Source organism: Hoplias malabaricus, chromosome Y, assembly GCF_029633855.1.
Source record: "Hoplias malabaricus isolate fHopMal1 chromosome Y, fHopMal1.hap1, whole genome shotgun sequence".
In the NCBI taxonomy this organism is placed as follows: Eukaryota; Metazoa; Chordata; class Actinopteri; order Characiformes; family Erythrinidae; genus Hoplias; species Hoplias malabaricus.
This window is the reverse complement of record NC_089820.1, coordinates 8,194,979-8,219,637: the sequence shown is the minus strand read 5'-3', so window position 1 is coordinate 8,219,637 and position 24,659 is coordinate 8,194,979. Positions and strand designations below refer to the sequence as shown.

The window sequence follows — 24,659 nt, the reverse complement described above, 5'->3', positions numbered from 1 at the left end:
TCTCTGCAGAGTCACAGGCCAGGCTGAAGCCTTTTCCAGCTCAAAATTACAGCCATGACCTGGATTGTGCAACTGTGTTCCAGCAAAACCCAGCAGAACTCAACCTGGCAGTGTCTGCTGAGGCTGAGCCCTCAATGAATTATTTACAAAAAAACATGGCCAAGTGTCCAGCTCAAACACAGCAGAACATTCTTACTTTAGAAAATCAAATCTTTTACAAAAGATTATAAAAATAATTTCTACTTCATTTCTGCAAGTCTGTTTTTTCTTAATTTGTTTCTTTCTCTATTATTTCTTCTTCTATCTATATCTCTAACTATTTATCTTTCTCTCGCTCTGTCCCTTTCATATTCAGTGAGTGCCATAATTCTTCAGACCGTATAAAGGTGCGCGTGTGGGATGAGGATGATGATATAAAATCCAGAGTGAAGCAGAGGCTGAAACGAGAGTCAGATGATTTTCTGGGTCAGAGCATGATCGAAGTTCGGACGCTCAGCGGAGAGATGGATGTCTGGTACAACCTAGGTGGGTTACATCCTACATTCTATGTATGTGTGTGTGTGTGTGTGTGTAAGGGTGGGTGGGTAAGTGGGTGAATATTGTCCCTTCCAGGAAAAAAGCTTTCAATTTTTGACACTAAGCTCTTCGAATGTAATTTGAAAATATTTTTTACATAGTGCAGACATTTCATGATAATTGGACTAATGGAAATTCTGCAGACATTACAAATTCAGCAGTTGGTGTTCTCCAAGTAAGATGAGCTGATGTAACAAAATAGTTTACTGAGTTGGTGTTTGACAGAATTCTCCTCCAGATTTTACAAAATATATGTACATTTATCATGCTATTCCACCAGCAGGAATTTATCCCTGTCGATTTATTGTGTTAGAGTTACAGCTCGGATTCAGGCAGTCAGAACAGAGCCAATTTACAGAGGCCAGTCTTAAAGGCAGGGTAACAAAATGTAAAGAGCTTTAGAGTAACTGTCTTACAATTTCTTACACAAACGTCAATCTTCATGTGATGAAACGTTTAGAATTCTGAACATGAAGTCTGGTGATTTGAATATATGTCATGCACCCATGCTAACTTCAAATGCTCTTTTCCTCTCTCTCCCTCTCTGTCCCTGTCTGAGTTCTCTTGTTTCGTCTACAGTGCAGAACACTCCTCTGTTATCGTTCTTTATTAAAATTCATGAGAATTCTGCAGCATTTTGGATACGTTCCAGTTGAAATGACGTGTCGTATTCCATCCAAACTCAAACTTGTCCTGTTTTATTTTTCAACATCATTTAATAAAGCAACATGCCCTTACCATGGTGTCAATATTTCAGGTTGAATAGGCCAATTAAAATGGAATTAAAAGTCTCATTGTAAAAATACTCCTTACTTAAGCATACATACAATTTACCATTTTGGAGATACACGGTTAATCGTCCTTCTTGATGTGTAGAGTGGATAGTGTGTAGAGTGGATAGTGTGTAGAGTATCCTAAAAGTACTGCTACTTTGGTAAAACCATTGAAGTATGCTATTGCAGTGATTACAGTAAAAGTAATGCGACTTTCTCAAAAAAAGTAACTTTGTTTACTTTGTATTGTGTATTTGTGAGTGCATGTGTGTATTAGTGCTCTCCCCCATGTATGCTAAGAATATGTAACACAATTAGAACTTTGTATTCACAGAGAAGCGTACAGATAAGTCAGCTGTATCTGGAGCTCTCAGGCTGCAGATCAGTGTGGAGATTAAAGGAGAAGAAAAAGTTGCACCTTATCACATACAATATACCTGCTTACATGAGGTATAAACACAAACACACACAAACACACACACACATGCACACATACATGCACACTGTATCTGTGTACTCTACATTATAACCTCTCTCTGGTAGAATATCTTCCACTATTTGATGAATGCTGATGGAATGGTGAAGTTGCCAGCTGCCCGTGGTGATGATGCATGGAAGGTGTATTTTGACGAGGTGGAGCAGGAAATTGTTGATGAGTTTGCCATGCGCTATGGCATTGAGTCCATCTACCAGGCCATGACGTAAGAGCTGTGTGTGTGTGTATGTGTGTGTGTGTGGCAGAGACCCTTAGCAACCACTTGTGTTACAAGTCTTGCCCTAGTGACTCTTGTTTGTGCAGTCTGCTCTTTCTGTCTCAGATGGAAGGCAAACCTTACTTTGCAATATAGTGATCAACTGAAATTAGATTAAATTTGAATTTAATAGACGTCTGTGTTAAAAACTTAAAAGGTAAAAAAAGTGTAGTCACTGGGACTTTAAAAAAGGCACAGAAAACCCATACTTTTAATAAAGAGGGCAAATTAGGACAGGTCATGTCACAAATGGAAAGAGCTTAGTGCTTTTAAAAGCCTGTGTGAGTGTGTGTGTGTGTGTGTGTGTTTAAACAATCTGTTAGAATGTTTAGTGTATTCAAGCTTCTTTTCACTCAACCGTTGAACTATTGAGCTCATTACTGACTTTTACTGCATAAATGAATAATAGATTGAACGGGTCACGCTCTTTTATTCATTGCTTTGTGTGTGTGCGTGCCTGTGTGCTTCTGTGTGTGTGTGTGTGTGTGTGCCTGTGATTTTGTGTACATGCATGGTAATAAACAGACAGAGATGTGTGTCAGAGAATAGCATACATGCTTCTCATCATGTTTTATCTTGTTTCTCCAATCTCTCATTCTTCTCTCTCTCCTGCTCATTCTCTGTCTTATACCTCTCTCTCTCTCTCTCTCAGTCATTTTGCATGTCTTTCATCTAAGTATATGTTAACTGGAGTGCCTGCAGTAATGAGCAATCTTTTGGCCAACATTAACGCATTTTTCGCTCACCCGACGTCAGCCACCAGTGTCTCTGCCAGCGATCGCTTCTCTGCCTCCAACTTCGGGGTAAAGTATACACACACTCAAACATGGACACAGGTACCATATATGTCCTCTCTGTTTCACATCCCTTAAAATTAGTGAATTATATATATATATACCCCAGTGAGTTTTTCTGAGAGTATGAAATATTAATACATTTTTTTTATTGGTCAACTTTAATTCGTTTATAGATATACATATATTCCTGTCATTCAGGCTTGCAACACATTCCAAAAAGTTGTGATGGGCAAAAATGATGGCTATTAACATAGTAGAATAATGAAATAATGATCTGATTTAAAACTGTATCCAGTATATGCCAAGTGCTGTAGCAGCACAAATGAGCTACGGATCTCCATTTCGCTGACAAATGGGATAGAAGCTTATTTAGGATATTTCACCTTCCATGGTGTATAACATAATTAAATGTATCAAGCAATTTGGAGGATTTTCAGAACTGCTTCATAACTTTGTCTTATGCCACTAAATGTCTTTCTTTAGTGTGAAAAGGAATGACAACATTACAAAATGGTAAATGCTTATATATATAAATACTCAGCACTGTGACTGTTGACTTTGATATCTCACCATCTATTTGGGTTAAAATGCATTGCTGATATTTGATTATTTACTTCTACACACACACACAAACACAAACGTTCTTAAGATCGGCCCTTCAGGGCTTGGGGACCTGAGCTGGAGCAGAAGAACACGTTATTGCATGATGCTGAACAATGCGTGGGAGGATCCGTAGGTCAGGGGCATCCCATACAGAAGTAAAATCCCACAATGCAACATTCTCTGAGAGAAGACAAAAACACTGAGAAGCAAACACTAAGATATGATTATGCTGTCAAGGTTCCTGAGTCAGAGTTTCTGCTGTATGAATATACACATACCCATGCACACACACACACACACACACCACATATAACTACACTGAACATGAACGTAAAGTAATTCCTTCAGATCATGCTTAACATACTGGGGTTTCTCTAGCATGTGGCGGTAATAGCACAGGGGCTTCTTTTTTTTTATGAGAAATGTCAGCCATTCATGTCTTTGTATTTACAACTTTCAGAACAATAGAACAGTTTGTAAAACTTGAATCGTTTAGTATTTTATTTAATGTAAGCTGTTTTCATGATATGATATCATTTAATGTAAGTCAATTTTTTATTTTTTTTTTTAACAAAATAATATTGGACTTGAAAATGTTTGTTTGTTTCTTTATTGGAGTTGACTATTTGTGTATCTGTGTATTGTGACAGAGAGAGCGCTTCATCAGGCTTCTGGATCAGCTCCATAACTCTCTGCGCATCGACCTGTCCACTTACAGAGTGAGTGTGACCACACTTCACACAAATAAATTAATGTTTATAACACATTTAAACAGCATCAGTCCACTACTGTGCAAACAGGGCCTCATGGTTTGATGGCATCATCACTTTTTAATCCAAAAAAGTTATAGAACTCTACAGGTCACATGTGCATTATGTTTAGGGATTCAGTTATAAATTGATATAAATGTAGTGTTTTAAATTTATTAAAACTCAATTTTGGATTATGTCCATATTTTTTTCTTAAAGACATAAGTTAAAACAAATATGAATATTGTGACCAATAGTTGTGTTAAATTTAGCTGAAGCTCTCCCAGCAGGAAAGTACATACAGTAGATCACCATGTTATATTAGTTAAAAATAAGAATTCCAATGCTGCTTGTACAATTAATATATGCTACTGTGGAATTTGTTTCAAAGTCAATAACGTGTTATCTCTGTTATGAACAAGACTTTACCCTAAAGACAACACAGTTATATACTGTAATATTATACAGCAATAACAGTGGCGCAGCAGGTAGTGTCGCAGTCACACAGCTCCAGGGACCTGGAGGTTGTGGGTTCAAGTCCTGCTGCGAGTGACTGTCTGTGAGGAGTGTGGTGTGTTCTCCCTGTCCGTGTGGGTTTACTCTGGGTGCTCTGTTTTACTCCCATGGTCCAAAAACACACGTTAGTGGGTGGATTGGTGACTCAAAAGTGTCTGTAGGTGTGAGTGAATGTGTGTGTGTTGCCCTGTGAAGGACTGGCGCCCCCTCCAGGGTGTATTCCCGCCTTGCGCCCAATGATTCCAAGTAGGCTCTGAACACACTGCGACCCTGAACTGGATAAGCGGTTACAGATAATCAATGAATGAAATGAATAACTTTGGATTCTAGCATTGTACTGTGTTTACCGTAGTCATACAGAACATAAACAGCACAAATGTTGAAGAAATTACAGCTGTAATTTACAGGAGAATACAGTGTAAAGTGTACTTTATAACAGTGATTGGACAACGAGCTCTCTGTGTCTCTGTGAATTGCAGAATAACTTCCCTGCCAGCAGTAAACCTCGCCTGTCTGATCTGAAGTCCACTGTAGACTTGCTGACCAGCATTGCCTTCTTCAGGATGAAGGTAAAACACACAAGAAGAAGTAGAAGAAAGAGAGAGTGAGAGAGGCAGTGTGCGGTTAGTGTTAGTTGTGTTGAGTTAGTGTTGTCCTTTAAATGTGTTGAACAGATATGATAGGATTAGCAGTTAGTTTTTGCCTCTAAACATACTGTTTAGTATTTTTGTACTATCGTAATGAAATAAAGTATTAACTAAAATGGTATGTGCCCCCTGTGTCACAGGTGCAGGAACTACAGGCACCTCCCCGTGCAGCCCATGTGGTTCGGGATTGTGTGAAGGCCTGTCTCAACTCTACATACGAATACATATTCAACAACTGCCAGGAGCTCTACAGTAGACAGTTCATGCCAGCCAGCGAGCCTGTGAGTATACACACACGACACACACACACACACACACTATTATAAACTAGTGAATTGCACTACACAGCCCTCCCTAAGTAAATGATAACTACAATTTCAGGTCTCCATCTGTATGTTAACTGCTGAAGGCTTAATAATAATCATTTCCAACTGTCTTCATGGTTGTGATCTTACAGTTGTGACAAGCAGCATAACAACATTTAGAACATCATAATTATGACATGACACGTGTATTGGAGGTTTAATATTTTAAAGGTTTTTACATATATGAAACCCCATCACTAACAACAACACATTTAATGTGCTTTCTTTAATTAATTTTATATTTTATACTTAAGCCCTCCTTTTCTATATCTCTCTCAGGAGAAGCCAAAAGAACTGAACGTGGGTGAGGGAGAGGGAGACGGAGAGGGCGATGAAGAGAAGGTGAAAGAAGAAGAGAGCATGCCAGCAGAGGAGGCTGGGCCCAGCATCCACAACCTGGACTTTTGGCCCAAACTCATCACTCTCATTGTGTCAATAATAGAGGAGGATAAACTTGCATACACACCTATTATAAACCAGTGAGTATACACACACACACGCGCGTACACACACACATAGAGCTTTCTTTTTATGGACATGAAATGCAAACTGGTAATTTTGTAACTGATATAGAAATCCAGCACAGGTAGGCACAGTTCCAAAAAGAGGCTAAATACTTGATCAGCATGTATTGTTAGACTTTACCCAATCAGATGAACTGCTCTCATCCCTTTTAAATGCAGAGGTGTGCCAGTGACACCATGGAGTGACATTAAGACAGCATATACAGGCAGTAAAATAATTTCATTTATTAAATGGAAATTATGGAAATTCACTTTTTACTCATCATGGTGAAAGACAAAAACAATAGTAGTATCACAGTGAACTATAATAATAATGATAATAATTATATACATCCATTCATCTTCTGTAACCATTTTTTCCAGATAATTATTTAATTATTGTTGGTTACTGTTAATATCATTGAGGTTTTGTTGTTGTTAATATAAAGTATATTGACTTTTAATTATATATTTTTTCTGAAATTATGCACAAAACGCACATGTATGGAGCTACAGGGTTGCAAGTATTTTAAGCTGTAATCATGACTATAGTGGAATCTATAGGTTGTTACTCAAATGGATAAAACATAGTGCCAAATTATAGCACCACATAAGTGTGTGGTGTGGGTAGATAGAAACGTGTCATTAACATGATTCTACTTTTATTTTCTGTTGAAAACTCCCACAAGTACTTTAAAAAGATGAGACAATAATAACATCAATGTTAAATAAGTAAGTTAATAAATAAATTAATTAATTAAATAAAGCTAATACTCCTACTCTTAATTATAATAACATTTTAAGAACATTTGTTACTGTAGTTTCTCTGTATTCATATGGGATTAGTTCCAGCACCCCCTGCTCAGGTACTGTATATATTATCTGATATATGTTTTATTTGTTTCTTTATTACTCCCAAATCCCACACGCGTAAAAAACAGGTGTGTGAGCAAGACGAAAGTGTACCAAACAGCACCCACAAGCAAAATAGCTTCCCGGTTAAGAGGTACCTATGCCCTACATGCACAAATGTGGGCTGGGAGAGCAGGGCTGCCAGGAGTCTGACACTCCCTAACCACTCAGTGCGTGCACTTGTCAAATTGACTTATGAGACTATGAAGGGGGACAGTGACTGATTTCTCCAATCATTGACCAGAGAGTTTGTCGAACACCCATGTTCTCATAGGGAGGCAAGGCTTGGTTTGAAATGACGAAAAGAACAAAGGGTCAAAAAATAGGAAGGTGTTACAGCACAGGCACCCATCCATCGGTATTTGTTCACACATTCAGAAACCAAAATGCTGGTTTAATTGTGTGTGTGTGTGTGTGTGTGTGTGTTGTGTTGTGTAGGTTTCCACAGGAGCTGAATGTAGGGAAGGTCAGTGCAGAAGTCATGTGGACACTTTTCGCTCAGGATATGAAATACGCTCTGGAAGGTAAAGAGAGAGAGAGAGAGAGAGAGAGAGAGAGAGAGAGAGAGAGAGAGTAAATTTCTCAGAGATAACCTGTACTAGGTTGTTTCATTTTCACCCATCTGTCTGTCTCTCATTAAATACTTGTTTCATTTTCTCTTCCCTTCCCTTCCCATCTCAGTTCTTGATTATATTGACCGTAAATGTCGGAGGAATGGTATGTAGTATTAGGATTCTGTATTGACATATAGCCTGAAATGTTAGTCTTTAATATTCGTGTTATTTTTATTTTTTTTTACATTTAGTAATTGATGTTAATATTTTGTGTTAGTATTTAATTTTAGTGTTAATTTTAGTGTTAGATGTTAGCATAATTTCTTTTAGTTGTTTTTGGTTAATATTAGTCTTTAGCCTAGTGTTAGCATTTAACGTTAGGGCTAAATATTAACATGTAGCATTTAATGTTGCCATTATGTGTTAGCGTGTACCATTTAAAATAGTGTCATATTTTGCAGTGTTTAATGTTATCCCCAAGTATTAGTGTAAAGCATTTAATATTCTGTTTTAGTGTTAAATGTTAGTGTTACCTGTAGTGTTAGTATATAACATTTAGCATTAGCTTTCAGGAAAATATTTGGTGAAATTTTTAGGGTACATAATTTATTATTGATTTTTTTATTTACATTTTTTCATTTTCTCTCTCACTCACTTGTTCCTCATTTTGAATGTCTCTTGACCTCTTCATCTGTCTATATATATTGTTTCAATCATTGTAGCCCCAGTCACATTCCGCATTCGCAGACTTGACTTTTATGCTGGTAAGCTGTGCGCGCACGTGTGTGTGTGTGTGTGTGTAAACTCAGACTACCAAGTAGTGAGTTCCAGAGCTTATTTTGTAATTATTTGTTTAAGACCTGTTTGCACCACATTAAATGCTGTAAGCATATAAAAACAAGTCCTGATTTTCAATGTTGAAATTTGTGTGATTGTTTTGTTTGTTTGTGTAGAACATGAGAAACACAGGCTCTGTAGAAGTGCTGACTATATGAACCTGCACTTTAAAGTGAAGTGGCTTTACAACGAATATGTTAAAGATCTGCCAGCCATTAATGACTCTGTTCCAGAATATCCAGTGTGAGTACAACACACAGAGACATGTATGTATGTTTTTATGTGTGTGTGTGTGTGTGTATATATATATAACTGTATTCCATGTGTTACTATGCATGCATGTGGAGACCAACAAGTGGACTAATTGTAAAATTAAAACATGCTCCTGTATGCTCAGTGGAGTTGAGAGCATGGACAGTGAGGGCAGAAACAAGAATGTGGTCATAATTCTATGGCTTATCAATATATATACACATATAAAGTGTAATCCATAATAGCATTTAATAGATTACTGTTTTAATGATGTTACAGTGCACCAGCTTGTGGGAAAATATAACTTTAATCCTCTCTCTCTCTCTCTCTCTCTCTCTCTCTCTCTGTGTAGGTGGTTTCTGCCATTTGTTCTTCAGTGGTTATCTGAGAATGAGGAGGTTTCCATGGAGTTTATGCACGGAGCTCTGGATAGGGATAAGAGAGAGGGGGTACACACATGCATAAACACACACACACACCCACACACAAATGTGCATTTGTATACAGCCATTTAAAGATAAACAGGTTCAGCTGTGCACAGTTTACACAATCTCACAAAAAAAGCAGGACATAATATTGATTGCTCTGAATGAGCTGTACATGAGCGTACAAAGCCCCTTCATTGGGCTGTGGAACAGTGGAACTCTGTTCTCTGGAGTGATGGAGCTTGATCCTATACCTTTGGGACAGGTTGCAGTAACAGTACTAGCCATCCAACATTTGTAGCTGACCTCACTAATATTGATGTGGCTGTAATCAAAACCTCAAAGCAATGTTCCACAATCTAGTACACGGCCTTACCTAAAACTACAAGGGTGTTACTGCGTGAAATATAAGCAAACTCCAGATTAATACCCTTCATTTCAGAAGAAATGTTGAATGAGCAGATGTCCAGATTCTTTTGGCAAATAGAATGAGAAGCATGACCCCTTTCTCTTGGTTTCTTTGTTCCACAGTTCCAGCAGACCTCTGAGCATGCATTATTCTCCAGCTCTGTTGTGGACATCTTCACACAGCTCAACCAGAGCTTCGAGATCATCAAGAAACTGGATTGTCCCAACCCCAGTGTGTTGGCTCAGTACAACCGCCGCTTTGCCAGGGTAAGAGAACATAAACTCTACTTCTCCTTCTTCTGTGCAAGAGACTGTGTTTCAAGACTGTGTTTCAATTTTGATTTCCACTTGCCCCAGGACACTTCCATTGACCACTCCAAAATTCATACAACCTGCATCGCAGAAGTGGCAATGAGGAGCAGGGTTTTCAATCAGAACATACCCTCTACAACAAACACAAACATGCAACCTACTAAACCTTTTTTTTGTGATTTGCACATTACATTTGATGCAGAAAGTCTAAGCTTTCATACTGATGAAAATGTGAAGAATTCAACAAGTGTTCACAAGAGCTGAACATGAAATGGGTCCCAGCCCCCAACATTTATAACTCAACAATAATGTAAAATATACATTTTGTAATAATGTAGTAACTGTCTTTTGGCATTTTAAGCATTGTGGAGATTTTTGTTTTCCGACTTACACTAATGAACTGCTTTATCCAACATTGTTTTTACCCTATAGAAATTGCATCATGTCGCAATGCATTCCAGGCGTTTTTTTGCTTTTGAAGAGGGCATAAATTTTGACATGTTTCCTCGCTGCTCCAAGGGCTCATTTAACACACTTCACTTCAGCTAATGCAGAAATGGAACTGCCCTTAAACTAGAATAGAAACACAGGGTTTTGACAGAAAGGATGCTTTTGTCTGCATTTACAAGAAAATGTTCATTCACATCAACAGAATTTTTGAAAATATCCTTGTCAAAATGAGACTGCAAAAAGATTTATTTATTTATCAATATTATCGTCTCTTTTCATTTTTGTTTTCTTCTCTCTCTCTCTCTCTCTCTCTCACACACACACACACACACACACACAGTCAGTCAAACACACACACAATAAATTATATAATATGCTAAAATGGATTTAATGTAATGTAATTTTTCTGTCAGACCTGATGTCTACAATTTCTTTCAGGATCTATAGTGTTCTCTTCTCTTCTCTTCTCTTCTCTTCTCTTCTCTTCTCTTCTCTTCTCTTCTTTTCTTTTCTTTTCTTTTTTTTCTTTTTCTTTTCTTTTCTTTTCTCTTCTCTTCTATTCTCTTATCACATCTTATATCACATTAGCTAGCTGAATTCTACTAGAAGTCTCAAAGATTTTAAAAACATTATATTTTTGACTATTTATTAATTCAATTTAACAACAGTCTTTTTCCCTTCATTCCCTTGATAACTTCATTCTCAAAATGTTGTAAAAATTTACTCTGAATATATTAATTACATTTTTAACAGTGCCCATTATTACCTATTTTTAAATATGGTCCACACTCTACCATTACATCCGGTATGTTTCATAATCACAGAATTGAAACTCTTTCTTAGAGCTGTGTACTGAGTTATATATCAGAGTAAGTTTACAATAAGCTTAAAAATGTGTTTGAATTATTGTGCAGAATTTTAAAACTCCCTGCCACATAGGAGCAGTGTGGGAATGAGAATTGTTCAACAACAACCTGCTCAGAAAATCACTGTCTAAATATTTAAGCAGCTGTAGTTAAAGTCAGGGTTAAAATATGAGCTCATTATCTCCAAGCTTCAACCAGGGAGCATCTTCGCTGCACACACTGTTTATTATTCTGCAGTTTCTCACTCTTCATTGTATATTTATTTTTTGTTTTGTTCGCTCCCTGATGCTCCCTGGCAGCCAAAAATCTGTGGACACTTTGCCTTGCTTTGATATGTTAATTCTTCCTTTTCTTCCCTTTAACTGTACAAGTTTATCAGAAAGCAGCTCTTCAACCCTCTGGTTTTAAATAATGTTTTCTTTTTATTGTTAGGAGCACATAACTCTTTTGGTCCAAATGTGCTTTAAAAACCTGAAAGGTTTTGTTGACATAACAACAAGAAGAGACAGTATACATTCTTATGATGGCACAAATTTACATGTGTAATATATTTGTCAGAATGTACAAATGTACAGTAGGAGTAAAATATATTTCTGGCTCTTGTAAATGCACCTTATTTGAACTTAATATTTTCTCTTTATCTCGGTGATGGAATTATTTTTAACAAAAAAAGCAAGTCATTTAAAGCAACAGTGGCGTTCATAAAGGTCTATGTATCTGTATAATTGACTACTCCTGCAGGTCATTTTATAATGTTTGTTGGAAGTGGCACTTACTTTCTGAGGTTATATAAAGAAAAAATCAGCTCATTTTGATCAGTAGTTTTGTTGGAATTACTACAAAAACTAAACCAATGTGAGCTACACAGGTATGACTCGAGCATCTCCCAGTGCATGACAGTGTATTAGTCCTCCTCCATACAGCCCAGACCTTGCCCCAAGTGACTATACACTATATATATACATGTATATACTATACATGAAGAGAGACCTCAATGGAAAGCAATTGTTTTATGATAGCAATACATACTTTTATTTATTTATTTGTTTGTTTATTAAACCACAAAGTGGTTTGTTAACACATTTATTTCAAGCTAGTTTCTAGATGTAACACATATATAAGTTATACAATGTATAGAAGTTAATGGTGATTATGTAGAAAAATAAACAAATAATATATTTCATATGTGTTTTATTTATACAGAGATCATATTGAATTCTCCTCATACACTGTATTTTTGTAGGCGAACAATGAGGTCAATATTTATTTTGCCAAATCAAAATATTTATTTTGCCAGTTTTACATTGTTTAAAATGAAGAAAGTGGCCGTTATCCATTTTATTTTCACTTAGTTGTCTTTGTGTATAGGTGCGAATTTCATAACACAGTTCTCAGTCCTTGTTGCTCATTAGCAGCTGAACAGATAGATATTGACATTATTTAACACAAAGATGAGATTGATAGTTACAGTGAAAACTGTTTTTCATGTATTTATTGATAACTAATGGAAAATATAATTCTCATTCCATTACTACTACTGACGTGCAGACTGACTAATTAAATGTTTACAGAGAAGGTTATCGACCAATAACGGTAGCTCTACAGTCAGACCGTCCAATCCGAAGATTTTAGGCTACTTCACCACTCCCCCTTCTCACTCACGTGAACCAATCGGAGTAGGGGAGGGCGGGACTAGTTTGTGAATGAAACTTATCTCCAAATTCTTTGTAAGCTCTAGAAAAACAAATTCCACGTTTGTGAAATTCCGCCCGGAATATTTTTAAGTCTAAAAAAGAGGACATGTCTGGGTAAAAGAGGACGTCTGGTCACCCTAAGTAAAGTATGAATGTTTAGCATCTCCACACTGCTGCCTGGGAGTGTCTCTCTCACACATGTTGTTTGTTATTTTGTTGTTTTCCACAGGTTTGTTTATTGATTTTCTGGAGGACTTACATTTAAATATGATCTCTCTCTCTCTCTCTCTCTCTCTCTCTCTCTCTCTCTCTCTCTCTCTCGCTCTCTCTCTCTGTTATCTGTTCCTCTTCCTCTGTTCTAGACAATAAGTAAAGTGCTGCTGCAGTACTGTACAATCCTGTCCAAAAACTTCCCGTCCTACTGTGAGAAAGAGAAGATAGTGAGTGACTCTGGCAGTTAGACACTCTGTATATTGCATATATTGTTCATATGTAACCCTTTGAATGAAATTGTAATATGTCACGTGTATTTGTAATGATATATTATAATGAAATCCATCTGTTTTATTCTCTCTTTCCCTTTCTTTCACTTTCTTCATACCCACTCTCATCTCTTTTATCTCTCTCTCACACCCTCTCTCACCCAGCCGTGTGTGTTGATGAATAATGTGCAGCAGATGAGGGTCATGCTGGAGAAAATGTTTGAATTTATGGGAGCCAAACAGGTCAGCATTTTCGCTTTCCCTTTTTATGTATTTGTGTTTTTTCATCTTTCTTTCTGTCATTCTCTCTTTTTCTATCCATCCTTCCTTCCTCTTTTTTCTCTTTTCCTCTCTCAAAGTGAGTAGACACATCAGCTCACTTAAAGTCTGACTTAATCAGATCTCTGACTAATCACTCTGTGGATTAAAAGATCTTTGCGTGTGTGAGTGTCTGGTTGAGAAAGGGATGTTTTACTGAGGTGGGATTGTGGTGGAATGTATCTAGTGAGTCATTATCATGTCTTAATGGTTGCTGATTAATATTCTCTGTGTGTGTATCTGTGTGTAGTTGACTGCTGAGGAGGAGAGGGTAGGTGAAGAGTAGAAACATAGTAGATAAACCTTCCTCCACCCTTGTGCTTGTCACTGTGTGTATTTGTGTGATTGTGTGTTTTTATACATGTCTGTATCTAAGAATCAAACATCTGTGTATGTGTGTTTGTGTAGAACGTGTACACGGTATACCTGGCCCCTTATAAAAGTGTGTGTGCGTGGGCGTGTATGTGTGTGTGCTGTACTGCTCATGATAATATTTGATTGTAGTTTTATGTAGACTACTAATGCTGAGTTTACATGTTGGCAATAGATTGTAAAATGCAAATTTAATATTTAACTGGGAAACTGAAACTGGAAAGAAATTCTGTTCTCAGCTCTTGCTAAAACTCACAGTTAAAGCCTTGACTTGTTGCTCCACATATTACAAATTCAGACAAAAGCATATGCATTCCAAAAAACAATATAGAATACATTGGCAATGCATGATCTCTTTGGCTGCATACTGTCACGAGTTTGGGTATAAGGCATAGAACAATTGTTTTTCGGTGGCAACGTGTGAACGCAGTATAAGTAAGGCATAGCCAGTCATCCACATACCTAGAGCTAGTTTTCCACAGATATTTCATCGCACTGTACTTAACCTTTTTTAACTATAGCAGAGTTTTCTAAGTTTTAACTGTGGCTGACTGATCTTAACGATGGCTAACGATGGAAGTATTTATTACGGAAAACCCGGTTAAAACTCATTGTATCCTGTGTCTTATTTATATATGGCTATTGATAATTTAATTAATGTTGTACTAAATGTATAGTAGCTGTACTGTCCTTTTATGTTGTGGCAATCATTGCATAACAGTAGTTATAGATAACATTAGTTGAACATCATAGATAACTACATCACTAGTTATATCTTGCTCCTGCTGTTTCTTTATTGTTTAAATCTTACTTATGCTACTGTTCATAATATTAACTATATATTATTTAAACTATTTCAGATTTTTACTGACAATAATTGTAGTTTTAAGTTAACTTGTTTGTAATTGTGGACATATTATCCTTAAGCTTGAGGATGAGGATGAGTCAGAAGATATGGATGAAGAGGTTTGTGATAAGAGTGAAAGAATATTATTTACTTATATTTTAGATTACTTCAATAACTGTACTGCATGTGAAAACCTTGTTTTTCTCCTCTCCATCCCATCCTCAGGCCATCTCTGATGATGGGGGCAATGAGGTGTGTATTCAGAGTGTGCTGGCGTTAATAAATAGTATTTCAACATTAAAAAAAACAGTATGTTTTACATTATCATTGGAGCAGTGTGTTTTTATGAGCAATCTAACTGCATTTACTCTAGTTATGTCATGTTTACATTTCTTTTTTGTTATTTTAAATACTAATAACGACCGATCAGTCAGAGGACTCAGAGGTCAAGGTGAGTGATAGAGAGCCCTTGCCCATCCCTTTACTGTCACATAATATTGCTAGTGTAATTACAGTCTTTTTTTCTGACATACTGGCCATTGTATATCAAAGTTGCATAAGGTCAAACCTGAATGGCACAATCAAAAATATGATATTTGTATTTAAACTTGTCTATAATCAGATTCATGACTTGTATTAATGTGAGTGAAATAGAGTTTAACAATGACAGTTTAACAATAACAGTGGAAAAACATTCTTACAGTTCAGTTAACAAAATATCTATCTAATTTATAACAGCAGTATTACGAACAAAATCAGACAAAATTTAAAGAGAATTTTTACACATGGCAATCATGTACAACATAGGATTTAGTTATTTTGTACATGAACACTACTATAAACAAAATCTGCACCTATTCCATATACTGATTAAAGACATACCTTCTGCTTTGATTGTATTCACTGATATGACCCAAAATAAATAAATAAATAAAATCCATAAACACATCTAATGCAGTAAAAGCTTCTAATAGAAAGCAATAATCCATCCATCCATCCATTATCTGTAACCGCTTATCCAATTTAGGGTCGCGGGGGGTCCAGAGCCTACCTGGAATCATCGGGCGCAAGGCGGGAATACACCCTGGAGGGGACGCCAGTCCTTCACAGGGCAACACAGACACACACACTCACACCTATGGACACTTTCGAGTCGCCAATCCACCTGCAACGTGTGTTTTTGGACTGTGGGAGGAAACCGGAGCACCCGGAGGAAACCCACGCAGACAACACACCAACTCCTCACAGACAGTCACCCGGAGCAGGAATCGAACCCACAACCTCCAGGCCTCTGGAGCTGTGTGACTGCGACACTACCTGCTGCGCCACCGTGCCGCCCCAGAAAGCAATAATGTATTGTTTAAATATTTTCAAAAATACATGGCTCAAATATGTATAAATGCAAAGTTTAGTCAGCAGGGGGAACAGTGCCTACAAGAACAGCCTTGAGCTCATGAGTCTCTGAATTCCATCATTCCATTGTCTCACTTTGAAGATCTGCATGAAGTTATAAGTAAATGTTAAATGAGGCACTGGTGTGTAGTGGTTGATTTCACACACTGACACTGATTTATCAGCTGTGGTTAAATCTTTGCTTGTTTCCATGTTGTATGAGGGTTTATTTTTTCTTTTAATCACATAAGTTTAATCACATAAACATCAAATACCCCCACCCCGACATCAGACATGTAGACATATAAAACAATTTCTATTTTACATTAAGGAATAGATATTTTTAAAAGAAAAATCAATTATGTATACACACACATTAAAAAAAGTTACATAATGATACATCAGCTTCCAGATTCTCAACAAATTTTAAAAAAGGCTGCCAATTCTTATTAAACTTGACAACAGATCCAGATTCAGTTTGAGATGACATGGCTTCCCTGATCCAATTATTATAAGATGGTGGGGTGGCATCTTTCCAATTAAGAAAAATCAGTCTCCTAGCAAGAAGCGAACAAAAGGACAACATATTTACTTCCCATCCACTGAGAGAGGCCATCTTACAGCCAGACAGCTTCTGAAATTGATTCATTCAGACCTGTTGTATGAGGGTTTAATGAATCAAACCATTAATAGTTTGTATGTCTTGTAGTGCGGTCAAATTTGCTTAAGCACCGTAATCCACACCAGAATTGTGCATATGTGCGTGTGTGTGTGTGTGTTTGTGTGTTTGTTTTTATGTTTGATTATGTTTTTTTTTTTCTTTTATTTAACCTTTTCCAGTCGGGCTGCTCTGACTCAGAAGGATCAGAGGTAGGATGATGATGATGATGATGATTATTATTATTATGTTGTTATCAATACATTATAATGTTTTTGCTGAGTATAAGCTTTTTTATACATTGATTTGTCAATGGTTTCATAAACAATGTAGGATATGTTGGAAATTGAATGCAAAATTTATTTTAATTTTCTTATGATATTATCTGGAAGTGTAGCTGGTTTACTGAAAGCTGTGTCTCAAAACCATTGTCATTCATGTGGGAGCTTACCACAAACCATAAACACTGGCTCAGAATATTTTACAGGTTGTAATAGTCAATGTTTTACATATTAAACTTGTCAGTTTGGTCTTGGGTGCAGTCACCAAAAATGCATCCAAACTCAAAAGGAAAAAAAAGTACTTATAAATTGAAGCCAAAGGTTGTCTTAGTTGGATTTGGAAATACTTTTGTTGCACTTAAGTCCATTTTGAATTCTAAACATAATAGAATTCAGTTCTTACTGCATTTAGACAGTTTGTTTGAACTCAAAACATAATGATATGTCAGGGTGGGCTCAACAAAACATATTGTGCTTTACCAAAGTTTTCCATGTGCAAGTCTGCATCAGATACATTTTTGCTGAGTGGCAGTTTTGGATTCAGAAATTGATATGCTTTGTGTCAGTTGGGGACTAGTTTTGGATTGCAGGGTTTCTGAGTCACTTTTGGGATGTGTGAGTGAATTCACTGTCTTTGTTGTGTTTGGGATGGTGAATGTGGTTCCTCCGGTTTTCAGCACAATGTTATGGCCATTACAATATGTGTTTATTCAGTGTCAGAACTTTTTGTTTCGGGTCAGTATTGGATTCAGATTTTGATATCAAGTCAGTTTTGCATGAACCGTCATTAATGAATTCTTCTGCACGGCTACTGCTGCTGTTTTCAGCTTTGTACTAAAAGGTATGCATGTTAATGCACGTTTATAGACAACAGTTTCAGAATCCAGAGCAGTGTTGGAGAAGTGCTGACTCAGTTGGTGGAGGTCAGACTGAAGATCCTGCGACAGATTAAAATAATTCTCTCCCATTCACTTTGCTTAATTGACTATTTAATTAGAGGCATAATTGAATTGAGGAGTAAATGTTAAACTGCATCAAAAATGGCTTCCTTTTTCTAAATCAGATCAGATTGTAAACAAAGTCACATTTAAACTTGTCATCAGTGAAGAATTTATCTTTTTACTGACTGACAGTTTTACATACACACAAGTGTGTGTGTGTGTGTCTGTGTGTATTGAGTGTACAAATGTTTTGTGCAGGGTTTAGCTTTTCCTCTCAAGCTGTGCAGTTAATAGAAACAGCTGTTTCCCAATTGTTACTGCACACACACACACACACACACACATACGCAGAGTCAAAAAAATCTTTGTGAAAACTGTATAAAAGCTATATACATACACAGCATCGATCCATACACACACACACACAAAGCCAAAAAACAAAATGTGTTCCAATAGACCACAAAGATACAAAATAATACACAAAAAAGCCAGACATCACTTATAGTCAAGATCCACCAACTTTAATACAACTCAGTATATAACAGGAGATATTTTCCTGCTGTATAAAAGAATGTTTAAATGCCTTCATAATTGTAATAAAAAGAAAACACTCTGTCTGTTTGCATGCTCAAAACTGTTATAATATGTTTACAAAGCCCCTGTGTTTGTAAAAATGGTTAAAAAAGAAAATCAAAGGGTCCTGGTCCAGTATGCTAGGCCTACTCTCTCTCTCTCTGCTCATGGCACTTAAAAGGCATCTGGAGTTATTAAGACAACAGGGAGAACTCCAAACATTGAAAAGCACGAAACAAAGATATTTGTTTATTCTCGCCAAATTGGTGGGTAATATTGACTTATTTTTGCTGTCCCAAATACAGTAATACCTTGACTTACGAGTTTAATTCGTTCTGTGACCGAGTTCGTAACTCAATTTGCTCGTATATAAAATAGAATTCCCCATTAAAAACAATTGAAATGCTATTAATCCGTTCCAACCCCCGAAAACCAAAAAAAAATTGTTACGTTTTTAAATAAGAAAATGTACTTTATAAATAACAAATAATGTATACACATTAATAATACATAATAAAAGAGAATGTAAAGAAATAAACTGGTTCTATTAAGTGTATTTACCTTGAAGATCAGACGAAGATGCTGGTGGAGGTGGAGGAGATTGGCGGAGGAGGTTGGGGGGTTTCTTTTCATGCTCGTTTAATTGCATCACTTAATTTGCTCGCTACACCATTAATGTTACCATGCTATAAAAAAAAAAAAACAGTGATAAGACTGAGATGCTTGCACGACAAAACAGGGCTATCACTAGACATTAATGATAAGGGGGGCTAAACTTTAACCAGTGGGGTCTGGGGTAATTGCCTCATAGCAGCAAATTTCTTTGATGAGGTACAGATTAAGCAAAGCGGCAAGGAGAAAGCATGACATTAGTTCTATTTAAAGCCACAAAACAAACCCCTGAAGGAGGGACTGTGACTCCATTGGCTGCACACTGGACAGATAACCCTGGCTGCTGATTGGCTAAATAAAGGTGAGGACCAAAGAAAATTGTGTTCTCTGTTTAGGAGCCATGCAGAATCTACCCCTCGTTTCGGTTAAGAGAGAACTGTGTGTTCCTCCCTCAAACATAAAAGTGTGACCTCGTAACAAAAGACGTGCAGTTTCCCCACAATCGCAGATGTTCCCTTTAACTGATGTGTGTAGTCAATCAAAACAGAACTGACAAAATTTCTATACTAGCCACAGAGTGCAGCTTCTGGTGATGGGACTAAGATCACACAGAATCATGTGGTCACTTGAATTCATTTACTTGAATATGAAAGGTCACTGGAAATTGAAGTGCTGAACTTTCTCCACTTTTTCTTCTGTAGATGGACAATAGAGAGAAAGAGAAAAAGGTCAGTGGAGTAGAACAAATAAAATCTATTCGATATTAGGACCCCAGTGGTTGTGCTATGTGTATGTTTCTTGGGATTTCCTTTGTTAGTTTCTGTGATTTTCACCATTGTAGTTCCTTACAGTGAGTGTTTATTTTTTGTTTATCTTGACATATTCCTCAGCTCACATTATCAATCATTACTGAGCAAACAGTGAGCGGTTACCATAGCAGCAGTCTCAGCTAATGGATGCTGACCAGTGTGTGTTTGTGTGTGTTAAGTGGACCTCAGTCTTGAGCTGCTTGATTTGTTTCCCATTTATGTTCAATGTTAAAAATACCCTTCATTCCCCATCATTTCATTTCTCCCTTCTTTTACTGTTTTTGTTATTCACTTCATTTTTATTTTACTTTTTTCTCATTTTAAAGCTAAACAAACAAAAGGTGGGTGTTACAATCTTGATTCGTTATTTCATTTTTAAATAACTAATTAAAATTTGTATTTATTTATTTTGTCAAAAATATGTATAAAACACAGAACGATACATACGAAACACTGAAAAAGGAATGAATATTGTTTTCATGGAATTTGTGTGCTTCGGAGAAGAAATACACTTTATGATTTTATAATTAGAGCATAAATAAATATACATACAGATAAAACATTAATGCAGTAAAAAACCAAGAAGAATATGATGATCCATCACAGCTAACCTTACAAAATCTTTTTTTAATTTTTAATAAAAGCTACCTAATTTAGGTAACTACTAAAAAACTACAAGATGTGTGTGTATATGTGTGTGTGTGTGTGTGTGTGTGTGTGTGTGTGTGTGTGAGAATGGGTGTCTCAGTGCTGTCTGTTAATTTTTGTCTCTTTTCCTCATCCCCCATCCCACAAGACTGGTTCCAAAAAAGAGAAGGTGTGTGCACTTCTATGGCATTTGTTTGTGTGTGTGTCTGTGTTTGTACCTGTAATATATATCAAATTGTAAATCATTACATTTAATGTGAAGATATGTTTTGTGTTTGGGTAGGACTAGGTTTAAGCTGGTAAAATTTATGGAAAAGCTAATTGTAAATCTCCACAAAATAAATTAATTCACAGACACAAGTGTGTGTGTGTGTGTTCTCTCTTGTTGTGAAGGAGGTGAGTGTGACAGATGTTGGAATGTTATTGGCCAAGTACAAATGTACAAATACAAACAAATACGTTCAAAATTCATATTGCTCAGAAAATATTACAAACCCAATTTCCAAGAAAATAAAATAAAATAAAAAAATAAGGTGGGACTCTGAGCCTAATGTAAATACCAAGAGAATGCAATGATGTGCAAATCATTTAAACCCCATAATTAATTAAAAGCAGTACATAGACAACATTTCAATCTTTATTATTTTCATATATTTAATTTATTTCCTGGAAGCATCATATTTTAAAAGTTGGGACTGGGAACAAATGACTGGTCTTTGTTCAGAATTAAAGATGAAGTGTTTCAACATTCTGTGAAAAAATAAAAATTCAACAAACTTAAAATGGTGAAGTACCTATTAAATAATATCTTTAAAAATTGGGAATTTATAGAAATCTTGAAAGGGACAAGGCCCAGAAACAAAAGTGTCTGGCTCTGGTCTTTGGACACTCATGTGTCACTGCATTAATAACAGCTATGACTCTGTAGTGGAAATCAAATCACTGCATGGGTTCAGAAACACTTCCCAAAACCACTCTCTGTGAACACAGTTTATTACTGCATCTGCAAACTCAAGTCAATCACTATCTTGCAAAGAAGTAACCAAGCATAAACAGAATCAAGAAATGCCACCACCTCCTCTGGGTCTGAGCTCATTTAAGATGGACTGAGGCCAAGTAGAAAAGTGTTCTATGGGCTGACAAATCAACATTTGAAATTCTTTATGGAAATCATGGATCTTCCAGGTGAGGCAAGAGAGGACAGTGACTGTTTGACTTGTTGTAAGCACACAATTTAAAGCCAGCATCCGTGATGGTTTGACGGTGCTATATAACAGACATGAAGTCTTCAGCAGATGAAATCCTATATCAGGCAAGAATGGGAAAATGTTTTACTTTAAACACTACAGCAGTTGTTCTCCTCAGTTCCCAAACATTTAGAGTGTTCTCAAAACAATGGGTGATGGAACATAGTAGTAAACCTGACCCTGCCTCAACATTTTTGAAATGTGTTTCAAATTTAAAACGGGCAAATCTTCTTCAAAAACAATAAAATTTCCCTGTTGTCTTTCTACTGTTTTCATTCATTTACAGGGTTTAATTGACTTGATCATCATTGCATTATATTTTGCAAAGCGTACCAACTGGAAGCATTTTTAGTAGTTACTAAATATAATAGGAATTATTTTGTATGTACTATGATTTATTCAGAACTTACAATGTAACTAAAATAATAGTAAAAGTAATAATTTAATACATTTTCAGTAACCACTTACTTTACCATTATTTCAGTATTGGATTCCAATTCCGTATTGGATTATTTTGAATTATTCCAGAATTATAATGGGTTATCCAGGAACTTTTACACTAGAACACTTACTAGATATTTGGTATTTATTTTTTAAATAATTCTACTAATTATTTAGTAAACATTATTTTGTATTAATTTAGTTAAAATTGGAGTTTACTTTCAGTCTGATTTGATTTTGAGGGATTTTTTCTTTTGTTGTTTTTCTTTTCTTTTTGTTTTGCTTATCAGACCACAGAGGAGCAGACTAAGGTGTGTGTGCGTGTGCCTGTGTGAAAGAGAGAGCTTAATAACCCCTCCACCTCTCTATTTTAAGTGTGTTATTATTGATCAATGTTCAGTTTGGAGCTGAACTCTTATCTGTGTGTTACTTTCGTCTCCACCTTCCTCTTTTTCATCATACGCTCACCCCTGATAGAACAAAGCAGCGGCAGACACAAAGAAGGTGAGGGAGATAACGTGTGAAAGCAAAAGTGTTGCATTTATATTTTCCTTGCCATGTGCAGCTGATGGCAGTTTTCCCACTCACAAAGAGAGAGCCATCTCTTCTCTTCTCTTCTCTTCTCTTCTCTTCTCTTCTCTTCTCTTCTCTTCTCTTCTCTTCACATGCAGTAATGTTAATAAACAGATGCATGTATGTGTGTGTGTGTGTGTTTTAGTTGGATTCAGAAGCTGCAGAAATCCTGAATGATCTTCAGGTGAAACTCAACACAGTTCTGGACAACCTCAGTGTCGTGTTCGTCAAGAGGTATATCACAATCTTAATGATCACCACAGTCAAGATTTCTCCATTACCCTCATCACCATTATCTACTATAATCATTACATCTCTATCAGCATAATAATCACCACCTTTACTTTATAATCACTATCCTCAACAATAGCCAAAGCTAGAGGTGTGCTCACTGCCCCCTAGTGTTCATAATGTGTGTGTAAATGTGGGGATTAATGGGGCGTTTGTACTACTTGTACTTCAGTTAAATAAGAGAGTTTAAATGATATGAATATCATATCATCTTTCTCCCCCTCTCACTGTGTGTGTGTGTGTTTGTGTCTATAGTTTCCAGGGTCGGATCAATATGTGTATGCGTCAGGTTGGAGAGATTCTGTATCAGATAAAAGGTCCTCTGAACCAAAATGCTCGAAACTCAGCTGAATCTGACGCCGTCAGTGCTCTTCGGCCTCTGATGGAGTTCCTTGATTCAAAGTCAGTCCATCTTAAAACTCTTTGTTACAAGACACATGCCACCATTATCTGCAATCATGTGATTACACCATTAAAATAATAAACTACTTCATACATAATATTTGCTACAATTAAAATATATCATCAACCAGTATTGTCAGTATATAGGATTGTACTGTTCATCATTTTACAGTCATTTTTTGTACTTTTTAAACATTAAAATGACAGTAGTTATGAGTTGTGTCGCCTATTAGGTGAGACCCATTTCATCCCAGAAATGCTGACACACCCTCAGCTTCACTCTGTAGATATTGCAGCTAAAGCGTCACCCACAGTAACAACAGATCAACTGACTCCAACCACAACAACAACCTTCTAATTCCCTACATCCACCTTTACAAAAAATAACATAAGATACATTTTAGTCACTTTCCTATTCTGTCAATTTTGTATTATTTCAGCATTTAAACTTAAAGATTACACATTTCATGGGTGAAATTTTGCATATTGAGTTGTGCACATTCAAAATAGAAGTTTAACTTCTGTAGATATTACAAGGAATTCTGGCATAATTACTTTTATAGGAGCTTCCAGAATTCACAACAAAATAAAATACTGTAATTAAATCTGTGTTAATGGAAAATATGTACAGTCATTTTTAAAGTATGGTTTCAGAAAGGTTTACAGTGTTTAGTTGCTTGCATATTGCCCCTTAAAAGACATGTTTATGCCTGCTTATTTAGCATTATTGGTTACAATAAGTTATAATCAATATAAAAATGTATAGCTTATATGATGTTTT

General features: G+C 36.3%; 1 protein-coding gene across 1 annotated transcript in view; it reads left to right on the top strand.

Annotated features, from left to right (window-relative positions):
* The window catches only part of LOC136678007 (protein unc-13 homolog B-like), a 56,732-nt gene that overhangs the window by 25,483 nt on the left and 6,590 nt on the right, over positions 1 to 24,659 (top strand). The window contains exons 12-27 of the mRNA XM_066655755.1: positions 356 to 525; positions 1,684 to 1,799; positions 1,893 to 2,050; positions 2,754 to 2,904; positions 4,152 to 4,220; positions 5,246 to 5,335; positions 5,554 to 5,694; positions 6,058 to 6,257; positions 7,632 to 7,717; positions 8,701 to 8,827; positions 9,189 to 9,285; positions 9,793 to 9,936; positions 13,354 to 13,431; positions 13,639 to 13,716; positions 23,331 to 23,419; positions 23,732 to 23,878. Of these exons, the coding sequence (XP_066511852.1) occupies positions 356 to 525; positions 1,684 to 1,799; positions 1,893 to 2,050; positions 2,754 to 2,904; positions 4,152 to 4,220; positions 5,246 to 5,335; positions 5,554 to 5,694; positions 6,058 to 6,257; positions 7,632 to 7,717; positions 8,701 to 8,827; positions 9,189 to 9,285; positions 9,793 to 9,936; positions 13,354 to 13,431; positions 13,639 to 13,716; positions 23,331 to 23,419; positions 23,732 to 23,878 (1,941 nt within the window). The remainder of the gene's footprint in view (positions 1 to 355; positions 526 to 1,683; positions 1,800 to 1,892; positions 2,051 to 2,753; positions 2,905 to 4,151; positions 4,221 to 5,245; positions 5,336 to 5,553; positions 5,695 to 6,057; positions 6,258 to 7,631; positions 7,718 to 8,700; positions 8,828 to 9,188; positions 9,286 to 9,792; positions 9,937 to 13,353; positions 13,432 to 13,638; positions 13,717 to 23,330; positions 23,420 to 23,731; positions 23,879 to 24,659) is intronic.